Here is a 16,277-nt window from a genome sequence, read left to right as displayed (position 1 = left end):
AACTTACATGAAATAAAGAAAACAGATGCAGAAAATTTAGAGTTTTATATAAAGTTATAGCTATTATTCAGACAGGGGTAGAATAAAGCCATTTTAAAATAGGGGATGACAACATTTTTCCTCCCATACATCCCTTCTTAGAATGCTACAGAAAGACATACTATATATAAGATGAGGTTAACCAAGAAAGTCAATGACACATCACCTAGCAAACAGCGGCCAATAATAGGAAAGCAGTATAGAAATTCACAGGATCATCGCACAAGGTCAATTCCAGGAAAACTGTGTGGCAGACCAAGAGAATGACCAGAACAAATTAGTGTAGGACAGAAGGCTCTAGAAGGAGGTAGTCCAGGAAAAAATGGAAAAGGTTATTTGATCTATTTGACTGAAAGTAAGAGTTGTTGTGAAAGATAGCTAAATTTTCATCTGCTGTAACAGCAAGTTAAGAGCTAAATGTCTAAATGGATAAATCAAAGAATAGCAATATAACCATATTTTTTTAGAAACAGAAATAATTCTGTTATTTAGTATTAAAATAAGCTCTTTAGTTATTAGCATTATTGGTAAATCATATGCATATATTACTTTGGTTAAAACAGTTTTAGTTTTAAAATTAGTTTTTCACATTACATAATGTATTGCAATATAAACTTCTCACTAGTAAATGTCAGGGGAAGCCTAAATACATTCATTAAATTTAGGAGATAGAGAGAGGCCATTAATTGAAAACAGCTGTAAAAACCCTTGAAGGTTAGAGGCACAGAATGGACAGTTATTTTTTAGCAAACATAGATTTGATTGCAGCAAAGAGATAGTAACAAGAATGACTGTATTAGAAATTCCATTCTCTTAACATGCAGTTTTCACCTTCCCCTTGCATTAAGCAGCAGCATATAAGTTCACTATAATAATATACACTTCAAATTTTGACATGGAAAATATGATTATTCCTATATTTAAAATAGAAGTCAAATATGTCAGCTTTGAATAAAATTTTAGATGTATCCCAATGCACTAGAAGATCACTACCAGAAATAAGATGATTTCCAGAAATTTTAATTACAATTAAAACTTATAAAAAGCCATAAATTTTTAATATTATATGAAAAACAGAAAATTTTGTATTCAGAGCCACGTTTCCAGTGTACTTTCCCAATGAAGAGATAAAACTTAGCAAGAAGTTTTCCAGAGTTGTAGAGAATGTATTATATTGCAGTATAGGATTTTTCTAAAATAGAAAAATTACTTATAGCAGTGGAATAACTGATACATATCTCTTTCAATCACTCCCCAAAGTAATTCTCTCATTAGAATTAGAAGCCAAAGGTTTTGTTCTCATGAATTTTACCAAACTTACTTTCTGAAACTTGAGTGGTGAGATAACATGCTTTAATATGAAATTAACCTGAAAAGTAAAGCTCGTTAACTTAGAGAAATTTTCTAATCTCCTCTTTAGCAGTTTTGACAGAAAGGGAGAATACACTGCTCGGGGATAAGGAGGAAATAAGGGGCAGATATTTAGATATTCTGGAATGCAATTGTATAACAAGTATTTCAAGGGCTAAGAGTTAACTGATACTAAATTAGAAAGAAGCCTCTGTGGTTCTCTCTTCAAATACAAAAATCCCTTTTTAGTGTGTATGTATTAAATACCCTCACCAATAAAATATGCCAATAACATATATTACAATGAATTTTTAATTTTTTTAAAATTTTTTTTAAAGATTTTATTTATTTGAGAGAGAGAGAGAATGAGAGAGAGAGCACAAGGGGGGGAGGGTCAGAGGGAGAAGCAGACTCCCTGCTAAGCAGGGAGCCCGATGTGGGACTCGATCCCGGGACTCCAGGATCATGACCTGAGCCGAAGGCAGTCGCTTAATCAACTGAGCCACCCAGGTGCCCTTTTATTTTTTTTTTAAAGATTTTATTTGAGAGAGAGAGATAGCAAGAGATAGTACAAGCAAAGGAGGGGAGTGCAAACAGGGGAAGCGGGGAGAGGGAGTGGCAGGCTCCCGCCTGAGCAGGGAGCCTGATGCGGGACTCGATCCCAGCACCCTGGGATCATGACCCAAGCTGAAGGCAGACACTTAACAGAATGAGCCACCTAGGCGTCCCTACAATAAGTTATTGAGAACTTATGTGACTGATGCAATTTTAAGTTCTAAGCATGTATTAACTCAAAATACAACACCTTTATGAGCAGTAGGTATTATTATTATTTTTCTAGTCTACAGGTGAAGGAACTGAAAGGAAAGAAACTTAGGTATGGCCACGTAGGTAGTACGTGGCAGAGCAGGGACCCAAAGATCTGAATCAGGGTGTCTGGCTCTAGAGTCAATACTCTTAGGTAAATATCAAGTAGTTTTACTTCAGCTATCACTGATTAATAAAATACAAAATGACCAAATAAGCAAAGAAAGCTACTATGAATTCACTAATACTAAGTAAATCAGTACACTGTGAATCCAAATGGTATTTGTGCACACTATGCCTGCTTTCTATACTGTCTTAGCTAAATAAAGAACAAAGCAATCATGTGAGATATGCATGGGGATTTAAAGCTCTCCTACAGTAACTCTCTGGGAGTCCTTCAATTGTATACTGCTCACAAGTTGGGAGCCCCCTAGTATGAAAGTAAGATAATTTATAAACTTATAATCAAAGAACAGACATCAAGACTCAAATTATAAATACAGAAAAGGAAAAAGATTACTGCAGAGCTTTGAGAAGTAAAAGAAACTCTAAAGGTTAGGCCAAGCTAGGGGTGGGGGAGGCATTTAGTCAGCATTAAGGGCATGTAAATAAGAATAACCAATTCAGCTTCTTTGACAGGGAATAACAAAATAAAAACAGTACCCTATGATCTAGTAAGAGCATGTAAAACTGAAAAGAGAAGAGAGCCTGGTTAGGGAGGTATCAAAAAAAGTCAAGTATGACATGAGGCATTTACCACACAGCCGTGGATATGGAGAAAGCGTACTGATAAACTACAGCGTTATCCTGAAGGAACTAGAAGTCACTGGTGGCTGACACACGTAGAGGATAAGGGAAACAGGAAAACTGAAAAGTCTCTAAAGTTAAGTCTTGAAAAACAGGGCTGCCACTGGTTGTCCAGGCAAGGGGATTTGGTCTGAATATGAATATGAAGACAAGAAAAATGGGTGAATATTTCTTTCCCCAAACAGCTCGAAAGGTCAGTAGTCACATCCAGGGATATATGTCTGTTAACAGATTATATGTATCTTTCAGCCTAAAAATCATCATCAAAGTCCTGAGCATGGGTTTTCTGAGGGGGAGAGGGAAGAACAGGGCTGTGATTAAGGCAACCCTCTAATGACAGAGTGTGTGGGATGAAGACAAGAGAGAGGAATACTCATTTTAGAACAGAAAGGGATGGAGAGGTCATTTAACTCTTTTTACAGGCAACCAGACAGGTAAAAAACTTAACCAAGGGCAGGGAGAAGTGGAAAAACAGGGACAGAAAGCCAGACAGGGCTCTGGCGAACTGACAGCTTTAAAGGAAATTTGATTTGTCATTAGACATTTCCTCTAAGTACATACATAAAAATTAAAGCAATATTTTCAACTGTTGCATTACCTTAATAATATCATCAGTTCCTCCAGCAACAGGTTTTGATTTCAATTCCTCAATTTCTTTCTCCAATTCTAAATAATTATTAAAAAAATTCCAGTTCAGAAACGAAGAAAATAATTATTGTCTAGAGTGATAAGTACATTCTTAAAAAAAAAAAAAACCCACTACAAATTAGAATACATTTAAGCAGCAAATATTTTGAGAAAGTATTAACTTTACCCAGTATTACCTTTTATTTTCCTTTTTCTTACGGAAAACTCCAGACAAATAAGAAAAGTAGAAAGCCTAATGATGTAATGTATGGTGATTAACATAACAATAAAAAAATTAAAAAAAAGAAAAGTAGAAAGAACAGTATGATTAATACACCCATCACCTTAATTCAGCAATTATTACACGGACTCTTGTATCATCCCGACACTTCTCCCTTTTCCTTTTTACTTACCCATCCTGATATTTTTGTAGCAAATCCCAGACATAGTATTTTAGCTGTAAATAACTTCTTACTGTACAATCTTAAAGCAACAACTAACCTCACGTTAAGCATAAATGCTAACCTATTTCATTAACTCATGTCTAGGTCTGGAGCCTAGAACACCTTTCCAAATACATTACTCTCTTTATCACAAGCTAATCCAATCTCCCTAAACACAATTTGACCTTTTCTAGTAGAACATAAATCTTGGCTTTTAGGCTGGGCAGTTAGCATTTGTTAGTCACCGGAAATTCATGGCCTCACCACATGTATTAAAAAGGATACTAATATCTACATCCTTTTGGAATATAAAGGTGAACAGGCAATCAATCAACTTCAGCAAATAAATATACTTCAACATTCCAGGAATGGAAATCTTTTATTACTTTATTTGAGGCCTCTTTTTACCCCTTTGGGCTCACAACCTATGTCTCTAACATTTCAACTGATTGCTCTAGGAAAAAAAAATGCTTTTTCAGATCAATATACAATCCAAATGAAGTAAAAAAAAAGTGCTTAATTTTAACAATTTATTTAAGATCCTTTTCCCTGACTTTATTTTAATAATTCAAAGATAACTGCAGTTTAGTGATGTGAAACGGTTAAAAAAAAAACCCACCACAGGCAAATGGTTCGAACGTTAAATAGTAATAGATTTCACTATAATTATTATGATTTTATTGGATATACTGGCAAACAAAATAAGCTAATATACTATTAAAAACCTACTATTTTTAACCATGTTTCAATGAGATTGTGGTGAAGATGAATATTTTCAACACAATACCTGTACATCGGGATTTAGCTTTCTGTATTAGCATCATCTGTTTCTTGGCAAACTTGATAAGATCTTCTTTGGGCAATGTTTCCAGCTGAAAAAATGTAATGATGTTACCAGTTTGTTATAACTCATGTTTCTATTATACCACACACACACACACACACACACACACACACACACAAAACCATAATGTCCTCCTAAAAACATCCCACTGAATAAATCTTTATGTCAACCAAACCACATTTTTAAAAAAAGTAGCAAATGTAACTTCAACTTAATAATTACTAGTTAAGCAATTACTATGAAATGAAAAAAAAAAACAGCACATATCTTCTTACGTACATATATTCTTGTTTAGGTTAAGACACTTTCTGCGTTTTGATTTAATTGTAAAATTAGGGGACTGGGACTAATTCTACTTAAAGTTCCTTGGAGCTGTAAAATTATTCTATTCAAGGCTGAAATAAGTCTTTAGCTACATGAAAACATGTAAGCATAATTACAGTAACAAGACGAATCAGGGTGCATTAAGTCTTTTTAAGAAATCAGGGAAATTACTTAACCCTTGGGGCTCAGTTTTCTCATCTGTAAAATATGGATAATAAAAGTACCTGTCTTATCATTTAAGGTTACCATGAAGCTTAAATGAGGTAACTGAGTGTTCAGGTAAGTGCCAAAAACTTAGTATGCAAGCAATAAACCACCATCTTTTTAGAATCATTGAATATTAAATGTTGTATGGGACCATAAATATTACCTAATTCAACTCTCTTTTTTTACATCATAGGAGAGGCCTACTACTTATGTCACTGCTCTTTCCACTACACTATATAAATCCTCGTAAATTAGATTGCTTTGTTTAATGTGTGAAGAATTGCAGAATCTCTCAGCAGCGCTAACCAGGAGCAGGAAGTAAACAACAAGTCAACTCTTTTCATAGCAGGAAACTTCAAAAAGAATAAATAACAGATTGGTTACTGTGTGAACTAAAATTGAGATCCCTTGGAGAAGGATTTCTTTTAAATAGGCCACCCCACCGACCCATGCCAAAGTTCTCCATTCATCACCCTTCCACTCTTAGGTGAGTCCGCTAGTCAAGCACTGTATTCTCTTCACCTTAGATTTCCCGGTCCCAGGGGTGGCTGGGGAAGCCATCCCATCTTGAACAGGATCCTGCAAAACAAAATCAAACCCAGGTGTGTCCGAACTCTTCCTAATCCCAGACGGAACGCTGGAACCTTTATAGGTAAAAGCCTTTCCGTGGAATCAAGTGTAGGAAACTCCTACGTGAGAAAGAATTGGGGAAGGACGCGATCTGTCGCTGTGACAAACCGTATACTGTCTGGCTGTAAAGGGGCCAGATAACCGCGAGGGGCTGAGTCTGGGGCAAGAGGGAGACCAGGACAGCGCGGGGCTGCGGGGCGCGGAACGGAGGCTGCCAAGCCCTCACACGGCGCCCATCCCCGTATCCCAAACCGCTGCGCGGGAAGGCCCGGCAGGGAGGTGGTGGCCCGGGTCCCAGTCCGGCCGCCCGGGCAGCGTTACCTCCATGGCGGCCGGCCCGCAGTGCCCACGAAGCCGCACAGCCCGGGAACCACTCAGCCCAGCCGCTGCCTCCTCCGCACTTCCGTCTGCGGCCGCCTCTGACGTACCCTCGGCTGCAGGTTAAAGGTCGCGCTTCTTCGGGGGGTAGGGGGGTGGCCCCACCCCCCTGCGTCTCCATAGCTACAGACCGGCGACGCTTCCGCTTCCGCTTCTGCTCCGGGAGGCGGGTGCCCGCACGCGCCCCGCCCCTCCGGCTGCCAGCTCACCTTCCACTCCCGCCTTGCGGCTGCAGCCTAACCGGGCTGAGGGAGGTTTTCGCACGTTCAAACCCTGGTTTGAGGTGGGTCAAACCCTGGTGTTGAGTGACACAAACCCTGATAGGTTTGAATCCTGCCACTGCCATTTATTAGCTATGAGAATTGGGGAAATTACCCCTCAGGGCCTCGTTTTCCATGTCTTAAAATCCTGTGAAGATGATGGGAGTACTGTTGGGGGGTAGGCACCCCCGAAAGGCCGGTTACCTTGCTTGCTCTTTAGGGGAATCCTCAGAGTGCCTGTCAGACAGCTGATTTCGAGGGGTTTCTTAGGCAGATGTTCAGCAGGGTGCCATGTGAGCTCCCTAGGAAGCTGATGGAGCCAAGGATGGCGCTTCCCCTGAAACAAGCATTTCTTGCTCTAGGGTCTGTGAGGAGGCCCCCCCAGGGTGCTCTGCTCGAGAGGACTCTGAACTCATGCTGATGTGGTAGGAAGCAAAAGAGACGGCCTTTCTCAGGCAGTCGGGACAGAGATGGGGGAAGACACCAAACCGGAGAAGAGAGCAAGGATCCTTCTGAGGGCACAACCATTAGATTTGCTGTTTCAGTGGCTAAAGATGCTGTTGTGTCCTGATTGGTTGGTGAAATTGCTGTCATCCCTACTTCCCCCTCATGTTTACAACGAAGGTCATTAGCTGAGGTAATTGGAATATACAACTTAGTTCCCTGGAGTTTGATCTGGCTGTAAGGATGTGAAGAGGCAACCTACAGTATGTATCAAATAAATGGTAGCTAATTATTACTAAGTAAAGAGATATATAACTAAGAGAGAAAGAACAATTATTGTAGCCAGTATAGTGTCCTCCCCAACATCTGTTCTTCATTGATAGTGTGTAGCACCTAGTCTTTGGCTGGGATTGATTCACAGAAAGTGCATGATGTAAGGTATACAGTCAGTGACATGTGGTACTTCTGTTTAATATTTTGATTTAATAATAATGTTTTCTCTTTCTTTGAATATGATTGAAGAAACATACAGCCCTGATTGCTGTTGGTAGACATTTGCCACTATGATGGAAGGCAGCCTGAGGACAAAATAATTGTCAAGAAAAAGGCAGAATCAAGAGAGTCACAGAAGAATAAAGCTGGAGTGCTGATCAATCTATGATGAATGAGTCTATAAATTATCTGTATTAAGTGAGCCAGTTAGCACTGGGATTTACTGTTACTTGTAACAGCATTATACATGTCTTGGGAGGAAAAGTTTGCCAACTTGAGAAAAACACAAATTATCTCTCTATAATGAGCTGACTTGAGAACATATCCATAAATCTGGACATTGTGCAGTGTTGTAAAATGAGTGACTTTCTTGGGGACTAGAAAAATAATCGCAGACAACCTTTTTTAAAAACTAGCAACTAACTCCTAAAAGCCATCAAACATTTTAATGTTTCTATGGCAGCAAACTAACTATTAAAGAAGAGTGAATAAATAGTTTGGCAGGTAGAATTAGAAAAACTCAAGACTTTGAGAAGCCCTTGGAGAAAAGAGGACTTTCTGTTGCCCTGTATATAACAGGCACTCTATGAATACTAAATTGAATCTATTAATTCATGTAAGAAAGGGTCAGCAGAATGGAACTTGAGTTCACTAATCATTTTTTTTCCAGGTTTTGAGTAAGCTTAGACCTGCAACTACAGTGATATTTGTTCTATTAATATAAAGGATTCTAGCTATATTTTTCCACTTCCAGTATGAGATCTGATCTAGGGTCATATTGCATTTAATTGTCATGTTTCTTTAGTCATCTTTAATCTGGAACATTTCCACAGACATTTCTTGGTTTTTTATAAAATTGACATTTTGGTTAATTCTTTTATATTTTTGACGTTTTATCAACCCACCCCCCCAACAACCAAGCTCATAGATACAGAGAACAGATTGGTGGTTGCCAGGGACAGGAGGTGGGGGAGTGGGTAAAATGGGTAAAAGTGGTCAAAAGGTACAAACTTCCAGTTATAAGATATTATTTATCATGGGAATGTAATGTACAGAATGGTGACTATATTTAATAATACTATATTGCATATTTGAAAGTTTCTAAAATAATGGTCTTAAAAGTTCTCATCACAAGAAAATAATTGTTTTTGTCTATGGTAACATGTTAATGAGACTTACTGTGGTGATCATTTCACAACATATACAAATAGCAAATCATTATATTGTACACCTGAAAACTAATATATGTTATATGACGAGAGTTATATCTCAGTTTAAAAAAAGAATTTAAAAATTGACTTTTTTTTTTTAAAGATTTTATTTATTTGACAGAGAGAGACACAGGGAGAGGGGGAACACAAGTAGGGGGAGTGGGAGAGGGAGAAACAGGCTTCCCACGGAGCAGGGAGCCCGATGCAGGGCTCGATCCCAGGACCCTGGGATCATGACCTGAGCCGAAGGCAGACGTTTAACGACTGAGCCACCCAGGCGCCCCTAAAAATTGACATTTTTGTAGACTATAGTCCTCCCCCCTTTTTATTTTATTTTTTTCAATTAACATTCAGTAAAATTGACTTTTCTTTTGGCATACATTTCTTTGAATTTTAATATATGTACAGAGTCATGAATCTCTGGGCTAAGTCAAGTACAGAACAGTTTTACTATCCCCCAAAATTCCTTCATACTACTCCACTTTAGCCACACAATCCTCCCATCCTTAATCACTGGCAACCTCCATATTGGTTCTTCATCACTGTAGTTTTGTTGTTTCATGAATGTCATATTAATGGAAACATGCAGAATGAAACCTTTGAGGGTACCTTTTTTTCTTAGCAAAATACCTTTGAGATTCATCCATGTTGTTTAATTTAGCAATAATTTGTTCCCTTTTGTTGCTAAATAATATTCATTACATTAATATACCGTAATTTTTACCCATTCACCAATTGCAGGACATTTGGGTTTCTAGTTTTAGGTATGTATAGGCCTACTATAAACTTTCACGTACAGGTATTTGTGTGAACACAAGTTTTTATTTCTCTAGGGTACATATTTGGAAGTTAGATTTGCTGGGCTCTATGGTAAGCATATGCTTAATTTTTTAAGAAACTGTCAAGATTCCATCCTGATCATTACGCAGGACGTGGCAGAGAAGAAATGATCTTTTTCTAGGAATAGCCACATTTAGTGACCAACTGCCTTAGTAAGGTATGCAGACCAGGATATCAGGGAAGTGGTCAAAAACCTTTCCATGTTGATTTTTATGGAGGCTGTTTCAGTGCTTAAGAATACCAAATGTGTGTAGATGGCAGGGAGTACAGAAGATCCATTGAATACTTTGTCAGCCCATTGTGAATAAATTTTTTTGATAAATGGTATATCATGGTCAAGTTGCAAATTGTCCAGAAAACCAAACACGTGCGACACATAGTGGTCTCAGGGGTCACAACAGCCTGACTGTGGTTGGGTGCTTGGGCTGAAACAACAACGCCATAACCTGATAAAATGTCATCAGTGATGAGGCATCATCAAGAAATAGGCTGAGGTGTGGGAGGGGGTGGGGTGAGGATGTTAAATGTCAGTCTGCCAGGAGACAACCAGGCCAACTTTGGACAGGAGTCACAGGTCTGGAATGCAGAGGCAGCCTCCACGGAAACAGAGCCCTTCCCTCTGTGCCTTTTTTGTGATGGTGGATGTGTTGTCATGTCTGATATGATGATGGCTGCAGGGAGGAGGATAGTAGCAACCAGAGCAGTGCAGGCCCAATTAGCAGCTTGATTCTGAGCAGTCTCATCAGAGAATGGGCCCTTTCTGTGGGCATCTACATGAGGGCCCCAGAGAGTTAGGTCAGCAGCTGTAATTTGTTTCTACAGTTCATGACCTCAAAAAGGGGTTTCTTTAATCTGCCAATCTGTAGTTTTCGAAGTGGCAGACCAGATATCTAGGCCATTGGAAAAAGCCCGAGTCAGTAAGCACAAAGCAAGGTTCATCAGGCAGTATTAGCCAGAGCTCTGAGAAGGACCTTGAGTTCTCTCCTCTGGGTGCAGGTGCCATGTCCATTTTTGGTGTTGCAGTGCTGGCACTGAGGTTGGACAGTGGCTGCAGTCCAGTGAAAACTACTGAGTTTTTGCTTAGCCAAACCAGGCTCAGAATTTAGGGGAATCTGTGAATTGAGGGTCCAATGAGCCAGTAAAATAGCTCACATGACTGAGTGGATGGCAAAACTTTCCTCAGAGAGATAGCTGCCTCTTTTTTTCTGTGAAGCCTGGATGTCTGTGGGGCCAGGCTGGCTGTTCTTGAACATATCATTTACGTTTGATAATGTAGCAAGGTTTTGTGAGCCCTGTTCACATTTTCAGTCATAGAGTTTGAGTTGAGTCATCCAAAAATCAGTCACAGAGACTTTTGGTTCAAAGTGGTTATTAGAGATATGGAGCCCCCTAGGTAGCGAGCGTGCCACAGCCTGCTGTACAGCTTCCAGTGAAGTCTGTTGTTTTGCACTACACTCAAACTGTATCAGTTTATGGGTTAGCCAGTATAAAGGACCAAGCAGAATGCCCAAGTGAAGCATGTATATCCCCAGCTTCCAAAGAGCAGAATAAGGCTTCCATTTTGGGAGAGGGAAGCAAAGAGACAGCAGTTTTTCCTTGACTTTCAGGAGGATTGAGCCCTGTGACTGTTTATTTGATCCACAGTTCCAAAAAACTTTACTTGTTATCAAGCCCCCGACTCTTATTGGGATTTACCAGCCTTCTCTATTAGAAGGGATGTGTTACTCCCCATCAAGGCCATTGAAGTTGAGGCTTCTAACTGGCCAACCACCCAAATGCACATCATCCCTATAGTGAATGCTTTTGGGCATGAGAGGGTGAGGCATTTGCATTAAATCCTAACCCACCCACTGGTAGCAAATGGTAGAAGAGTTTGTCCCACTAGCACATTTTTATGTGAGGCCTTCTTTTTGGGATGATGCCCTCTGGCGCTTGTAGGATGGGGACATTCCAGCATACAACCCATCTGTTCCTACATAACAATCAGATGTAAAAACAGTAGTGGCTGAATCAATTGAGAGGACCCCTCCTGTAAGGTCACTTTAGCTTCCTTCCTGCATGATGAACCATGTCCAGACTCCCATCAATTGATATGGGTGCTCTCTCCTAAAAATTTGAGTCTCTCACTCTTGAGATTCCCTAGCATATTCAGGTAGATACATATAGACTTATATATTCCTCTTGAAGAGAGGAGGACCTTCGACCAAACCTTGGTCTTTTTTTCAAAGCATCTGGGTAGAGGGAATGGATGGGAAGAGAGGGAGCAGGGATGAGAAGGGAAAGAGCAACTATATGCCAATAAACAAGGCTTTATATTACATTTTGTTCTGAGCAGAGTGGTGGCTGCTTGGAGCTGAACCAAATGAATGTCTAATGTTTTTGATCCTCTAAAAGCTCTAGATCCTCATTGCTGACACCAGCAATCCTATACAACACCAGCTGCACAAGATCTTTGAAAAGACAGTCCAGATCACAAACTGTAAGGGCCTCTGCCTGAAAGATGCACAGAATAGTGAGAAATCCAAGCAGAATTACCTCTCTTTTTCTTTCCTTTTTTTTTTTTTTAAGTAATCTGTATACCCAATGTGGGGCTTGAACTCATGACCCCAAGATCAAGAGTCTCATGCTCATCTGACTGAGCCAGTGAGGCACCCCAGAATTGCCTCTCAAAACACCTTATATCTTATGAACTTTCTAATGCACTTACTAGTTTTAGAAGGTTTTTTTCCCCCTGGATTTTTTTACATAGACAATCACATCATCTAAGTATAGGGACAAATTTATTTCTTCCTTTCCAGAAGTATGCCTTTTATTTATCTTTTCTTATAGCACAGCCTAGGACTTCTAGTACTGTGTTGAATAGGAGTATGAGAGTGTACATTCTTGCCTTGGTCTGACCTAGGGGGAACAGCATTCAGTCTTTGAACATTAAGTATGATGTTAGCTATAGGTTTTATGTGGATGCCTTTTATCAACCCTCTGTACATGCAATAATAATAATAATAATAATAATAATAACACCCTCTGTTTTTAAAACACCATTATGCCTTTATTGTAAAAATAAAATTTAAGTCTGGTGAAATTAAAAATGTAATTTTCCTCAGTCCCCTATACTTCTTTCTTAATTTTAGAAGATTATTTGCTTATTTATTTATTTGAGAGAGAGAGAATGCACAAGCAGGGGGAGGAGCAGAAGGGGAGGGAGAGAGGGAATCTCAAGCGGACTCCCCACTGAGCATGGAGCCCAATGTGGAGCTCTGTCTCACAACCCTGAGATCATAACCTGAGCCGAAACCAAGAGTCAGATGCTCAACTGATGAAGCCACCCAGGTGCCCCAGTCCCCTACATTTCTGAAAATGCCTCTGTTCTTGCTGTCCCTTTCATCTCTCTCTTTCTATTCTGTGTACTCTTTGATGACATTCTAATTACATTTAAGTCTTTTAAGTGGGGCCCAAGAAGTTATGGTTTTGTTTATTTGGGGCCTCTGTTCCATTGTGGTAGCATGGCCTAAAAGATGGCCACATCCTTTTATCTCTGTCTTTCTCTTTCTCTCTCAAGCGTATGCTACCCCCTCATGTATATACATCATCCATCTTCAGTAATTGACAATGCACAATCTTATTTCACTTTTACTCACATTTCTATCTCCCTAATTCTCGTACATTATTTTGAAACAAATCCCAGAGAGCATATCATTTAATTTATAGTATTTCTGAATGTATCTGTAAAAGGCAGACATTTTAAGGTATGTGAAACAATACTATTATCATACAAAAACCAGAGAATTATTAATGTTGTGACATATCCTATTAATGTTCACATTTGCTAGATTTCTTTTTTTTAAAGATTTACTTGTTTTAGAGAGAGAGAGCATGAGTGGGAGGGGCAGAAGGAGAGGGAAAGAGAATTTCAAGCAGACTCTGCACTGAGTGCAGAGCCCGATGTGGGGCTCAATCTCACAACCCTGAGATCATGACCCAAGCCAAAACCAAGACTTGCATGCTTAACTGACTGCATCACCCAGGTGCCCCATGTTCACATTTGCTAAATTTATTAACAAAATAGTCTTTTTAGAGTTTGATTGTTTGATTCAGAATGTTAAGACCCATACATTGCAATTGGATTTATATGTCTTTTAAGTCTCTTTTAATCTAAAGGCCTCCCCGTCTCTTCCTTTTTCCTCTCAATTATTAAAGAAATGGAGTAATTTATCCTAAGCATTTTCTTACAGTTTGATTTTTCTGATTGTGTCCCATTTACCATATTTCTTTTCCCACTCTGTTTCCTATAAATTACTAAATTTAAAGGTTTGATCAGACTCTGTTTTTTGTGTGTGTGTGCATGTGTATGTGAAGAGTATTTGATAAGGGATGTTATGTACTTCCATCAGGAGGTATATAAAATGTTGTCTTGTGATGTGAGCAGTCATTGATGATCATTGCCTAGGTCATTAGGAGTTGCAAAATGGTGATGATCCTATCATTCTCCAATTTATTAGCTGAAATAATTCTTCAAGGAGAAACCTCCTCTGATTAACTGTTTTGTTACTCTGAGGATAAATGTTTGATTCTCGCTTTACTTAACTAGTTTTCAGAGCAGTGGCTTTCAAAATAATCATCCTAAATTGACCAATTAGGTATTTTTCCTCTTGTAACCATTTAACATTCATGGATTTAAAAACAGTTGATGGAAGCGCCTGTGTTGTGCATTTGGTTAAGCGTCTGACTCTTGGTTTCGGCTCAGGTTGTGATCTCGGGGTTGTGGGATTGAGGCCCAGGTTGGGCCCCATGTTCAACGTGGAGTTCTCCCTCTCCTCTCCCTCTACCCCTCCCACCCGATCTCTCTCTCTCTCTTTAAAATAAATAAATAAATAAGTCTTTAAGAAAACAGGTGCATGAATTTCAATCTATTGCAGGTCTTATTCTTTCTGATGTTCAAATTGTCCCATTTTTGATTTATGGGAGCCCCTTCAAGTTGGCTCTATAGTTGGCCATGTTCTTTTAACACAGGCCTTTGGTGCTTAGCTCTCCAGGTTGGATGGTACCTTTAGAGGTCAGCTGGTTTAATCTCCCTTTCTGCTCCATCAATGCTCATTTCTCCTTGCATTCATGGAGACTTCCTGAGATGCCCTAATTATGTACTTACAGCTAACTTCCTTCTTGTGCTAAATCGTTCCATTCTTTTTCAATTCTTCTAATCCAACCCACTCTTCAAATTTTGTTCCTCATAACTGAAGGTAAGTAGCATCATCTCTATAGGTAAATTGCTTGCAATAAAATAGCAGGTTAACCAGATACTGTGCTCACTCCAATTGTGTAGAGGTTGTTCAGAGAAACACAGCAAGAAATAGTTACATTCCAGGAATGCAGCTATATGAATAGCTGCAGAAAAATTGATGTTGTTACAGTAGAATTCTTTTTTTCTCACATCTGACACCAAAAAAAGACTTCTTTTCTTCCTTTCGATCCTCCGTTCCTCATCCTGTCCTCTCTTGGCATTGGGTTGAGTAACAGTGTCCATAAATTTTAGCAGGTAAAGCAGCATGGAATCCTCAGGGAGACAAGGGTCAGTGCATCCTTAACAATGTCCCCAGGCCACCTAGCAACTAAATACCTCACTCAGTTCCAGCTCACTGCCACCTGTCTTTCTGGATATCATTTGGGCAAGAATTTTATTCTCTGAGATGACAGAGATGGGAATAATGTCCTTGACCATCTGATAGCTTCTGCTCTTGTTCCTCTGAAGGAAAAAATTCTTTTATTTCATATCTCACTATTTACAGTGAGCACTGAAATCCCCAAAATATATTTATCATCTTTCATACTTTCTTAAATGAACTAAAGAATATATATGAATTGATTGGGAGTCCTCTGAGGTTTCCTGATATTCTTAAGTCCATAGTAAAGGCATATTTAGATTTTTAGAAAGATTATCTTTTATATTTCACATTCTTTGGATTGATGAGTTCATGTATGTAAGACATAATGAGACTAACTATGACCAGTTTAATGATGTGTTTCTTTCTAGTTGTACAGGTAACTCAGGCTCATTAGTGAACATCTGGAAAATACAGGAAAATCTCAAAAAGAAAATAAAAATGACCTTGAACATATAATAGAAATAGAAAATTGGGACATTGTCTTTGTGTTTGTCAATAATACGCGCTATGTTACTGGGCACATTGAATGCTAGATGGAGACTGCTTTGTCTCAATCAGCACTATTCACATAATATAATTTGAGGGTATTGAAAGGCCCTACCTAAGTAAATATATCTTCTTCACCAGTTGGCATGGTGCTACCATTTCTTCCTTATGTGGTTTAGATGACAAAGGTGGGGCATTATTTCCAGAAGGGCCTTATTACAATACATCTGTTATTAGGGTTCTGAGTGATATCTGATCTTTTTTTGTTAGTACATTAGCAAGTTTTAATTCAAGAAATTAGTTCTTGGCTTATTAGAGCCTCAGCTATATTTGTTAAAGGAAGTATGAATCTTGTGTATTTATAAATGGGCATAAGAAACCAAGGCCTGAGTTTAAGGTATTGATCAAAGGCCATAAAATGGCTAGTG

The 16,277-nt window shown here is 38.9% G+C and overlaps 1 protein-coding gene across 2 annotated transcripts in view; it reads right to left on the bottom strand.

Annotated features, from left to right (window-relative positions):
• The window catches only part of GCC2 (GRIP and coiled-coil domain containing 2), a 63,238-nt gene extending 56,756 nt beyond the window's left edge, over positions 1–6,482 (bottom strand). The window contains exons 1-4 of one of the 2 annotated variants that reach the window (XM_028091273.2): positions 6,400–6,482; positions 5,971–6,027; positions 4,861–4,945; positions 3,602–3,669 (exon numbers count right to left, since the gene is read on the bottom strand). In XM_028091273.2, coding sequence (XP_027947074.1) covers positions 3,602–3,669; positions 4,861–4,945; positions 5,971–6,027; positions 6,400–6,405 — 216 coding nt within the window. In that variant the 5' untranslated portion in view covers positions 6,406–6,482. The remainder of the gene's footprint in view (positions 1–3,601; positions 3,670–4,860; positions 4,946–5,970; positions 6,028–6,399) is intronic. The other variant, XM_028091274.2, reaches the window with a different exon arrangement.
• Positions 6,483–16,277: the final 9,795 nt, after the last annotated feature.

This window comes from Eumetopias jubatus, unplaced genomic scaffold (genome assembly GCF_037043125.1).
Source record: "Eumetopias jubatus isolate StellerSeaLion01/CBP00866 unplaced genomic scaffold, mEumJub1_p1.0 scaffold_9, whole genome shotgun sequence".
Lineage (NCBI taxonomy): Eukaryota > Metazoa > Chordata > Mammalia > Carnivora > Otariidae > Eumetopias > Eumetopias jubatus.
The sequence above is the reverse complement of the archived record's forward strand: the minus strand, read 5'-3'. Positions and strand labels throughout refer to the sequence as shown.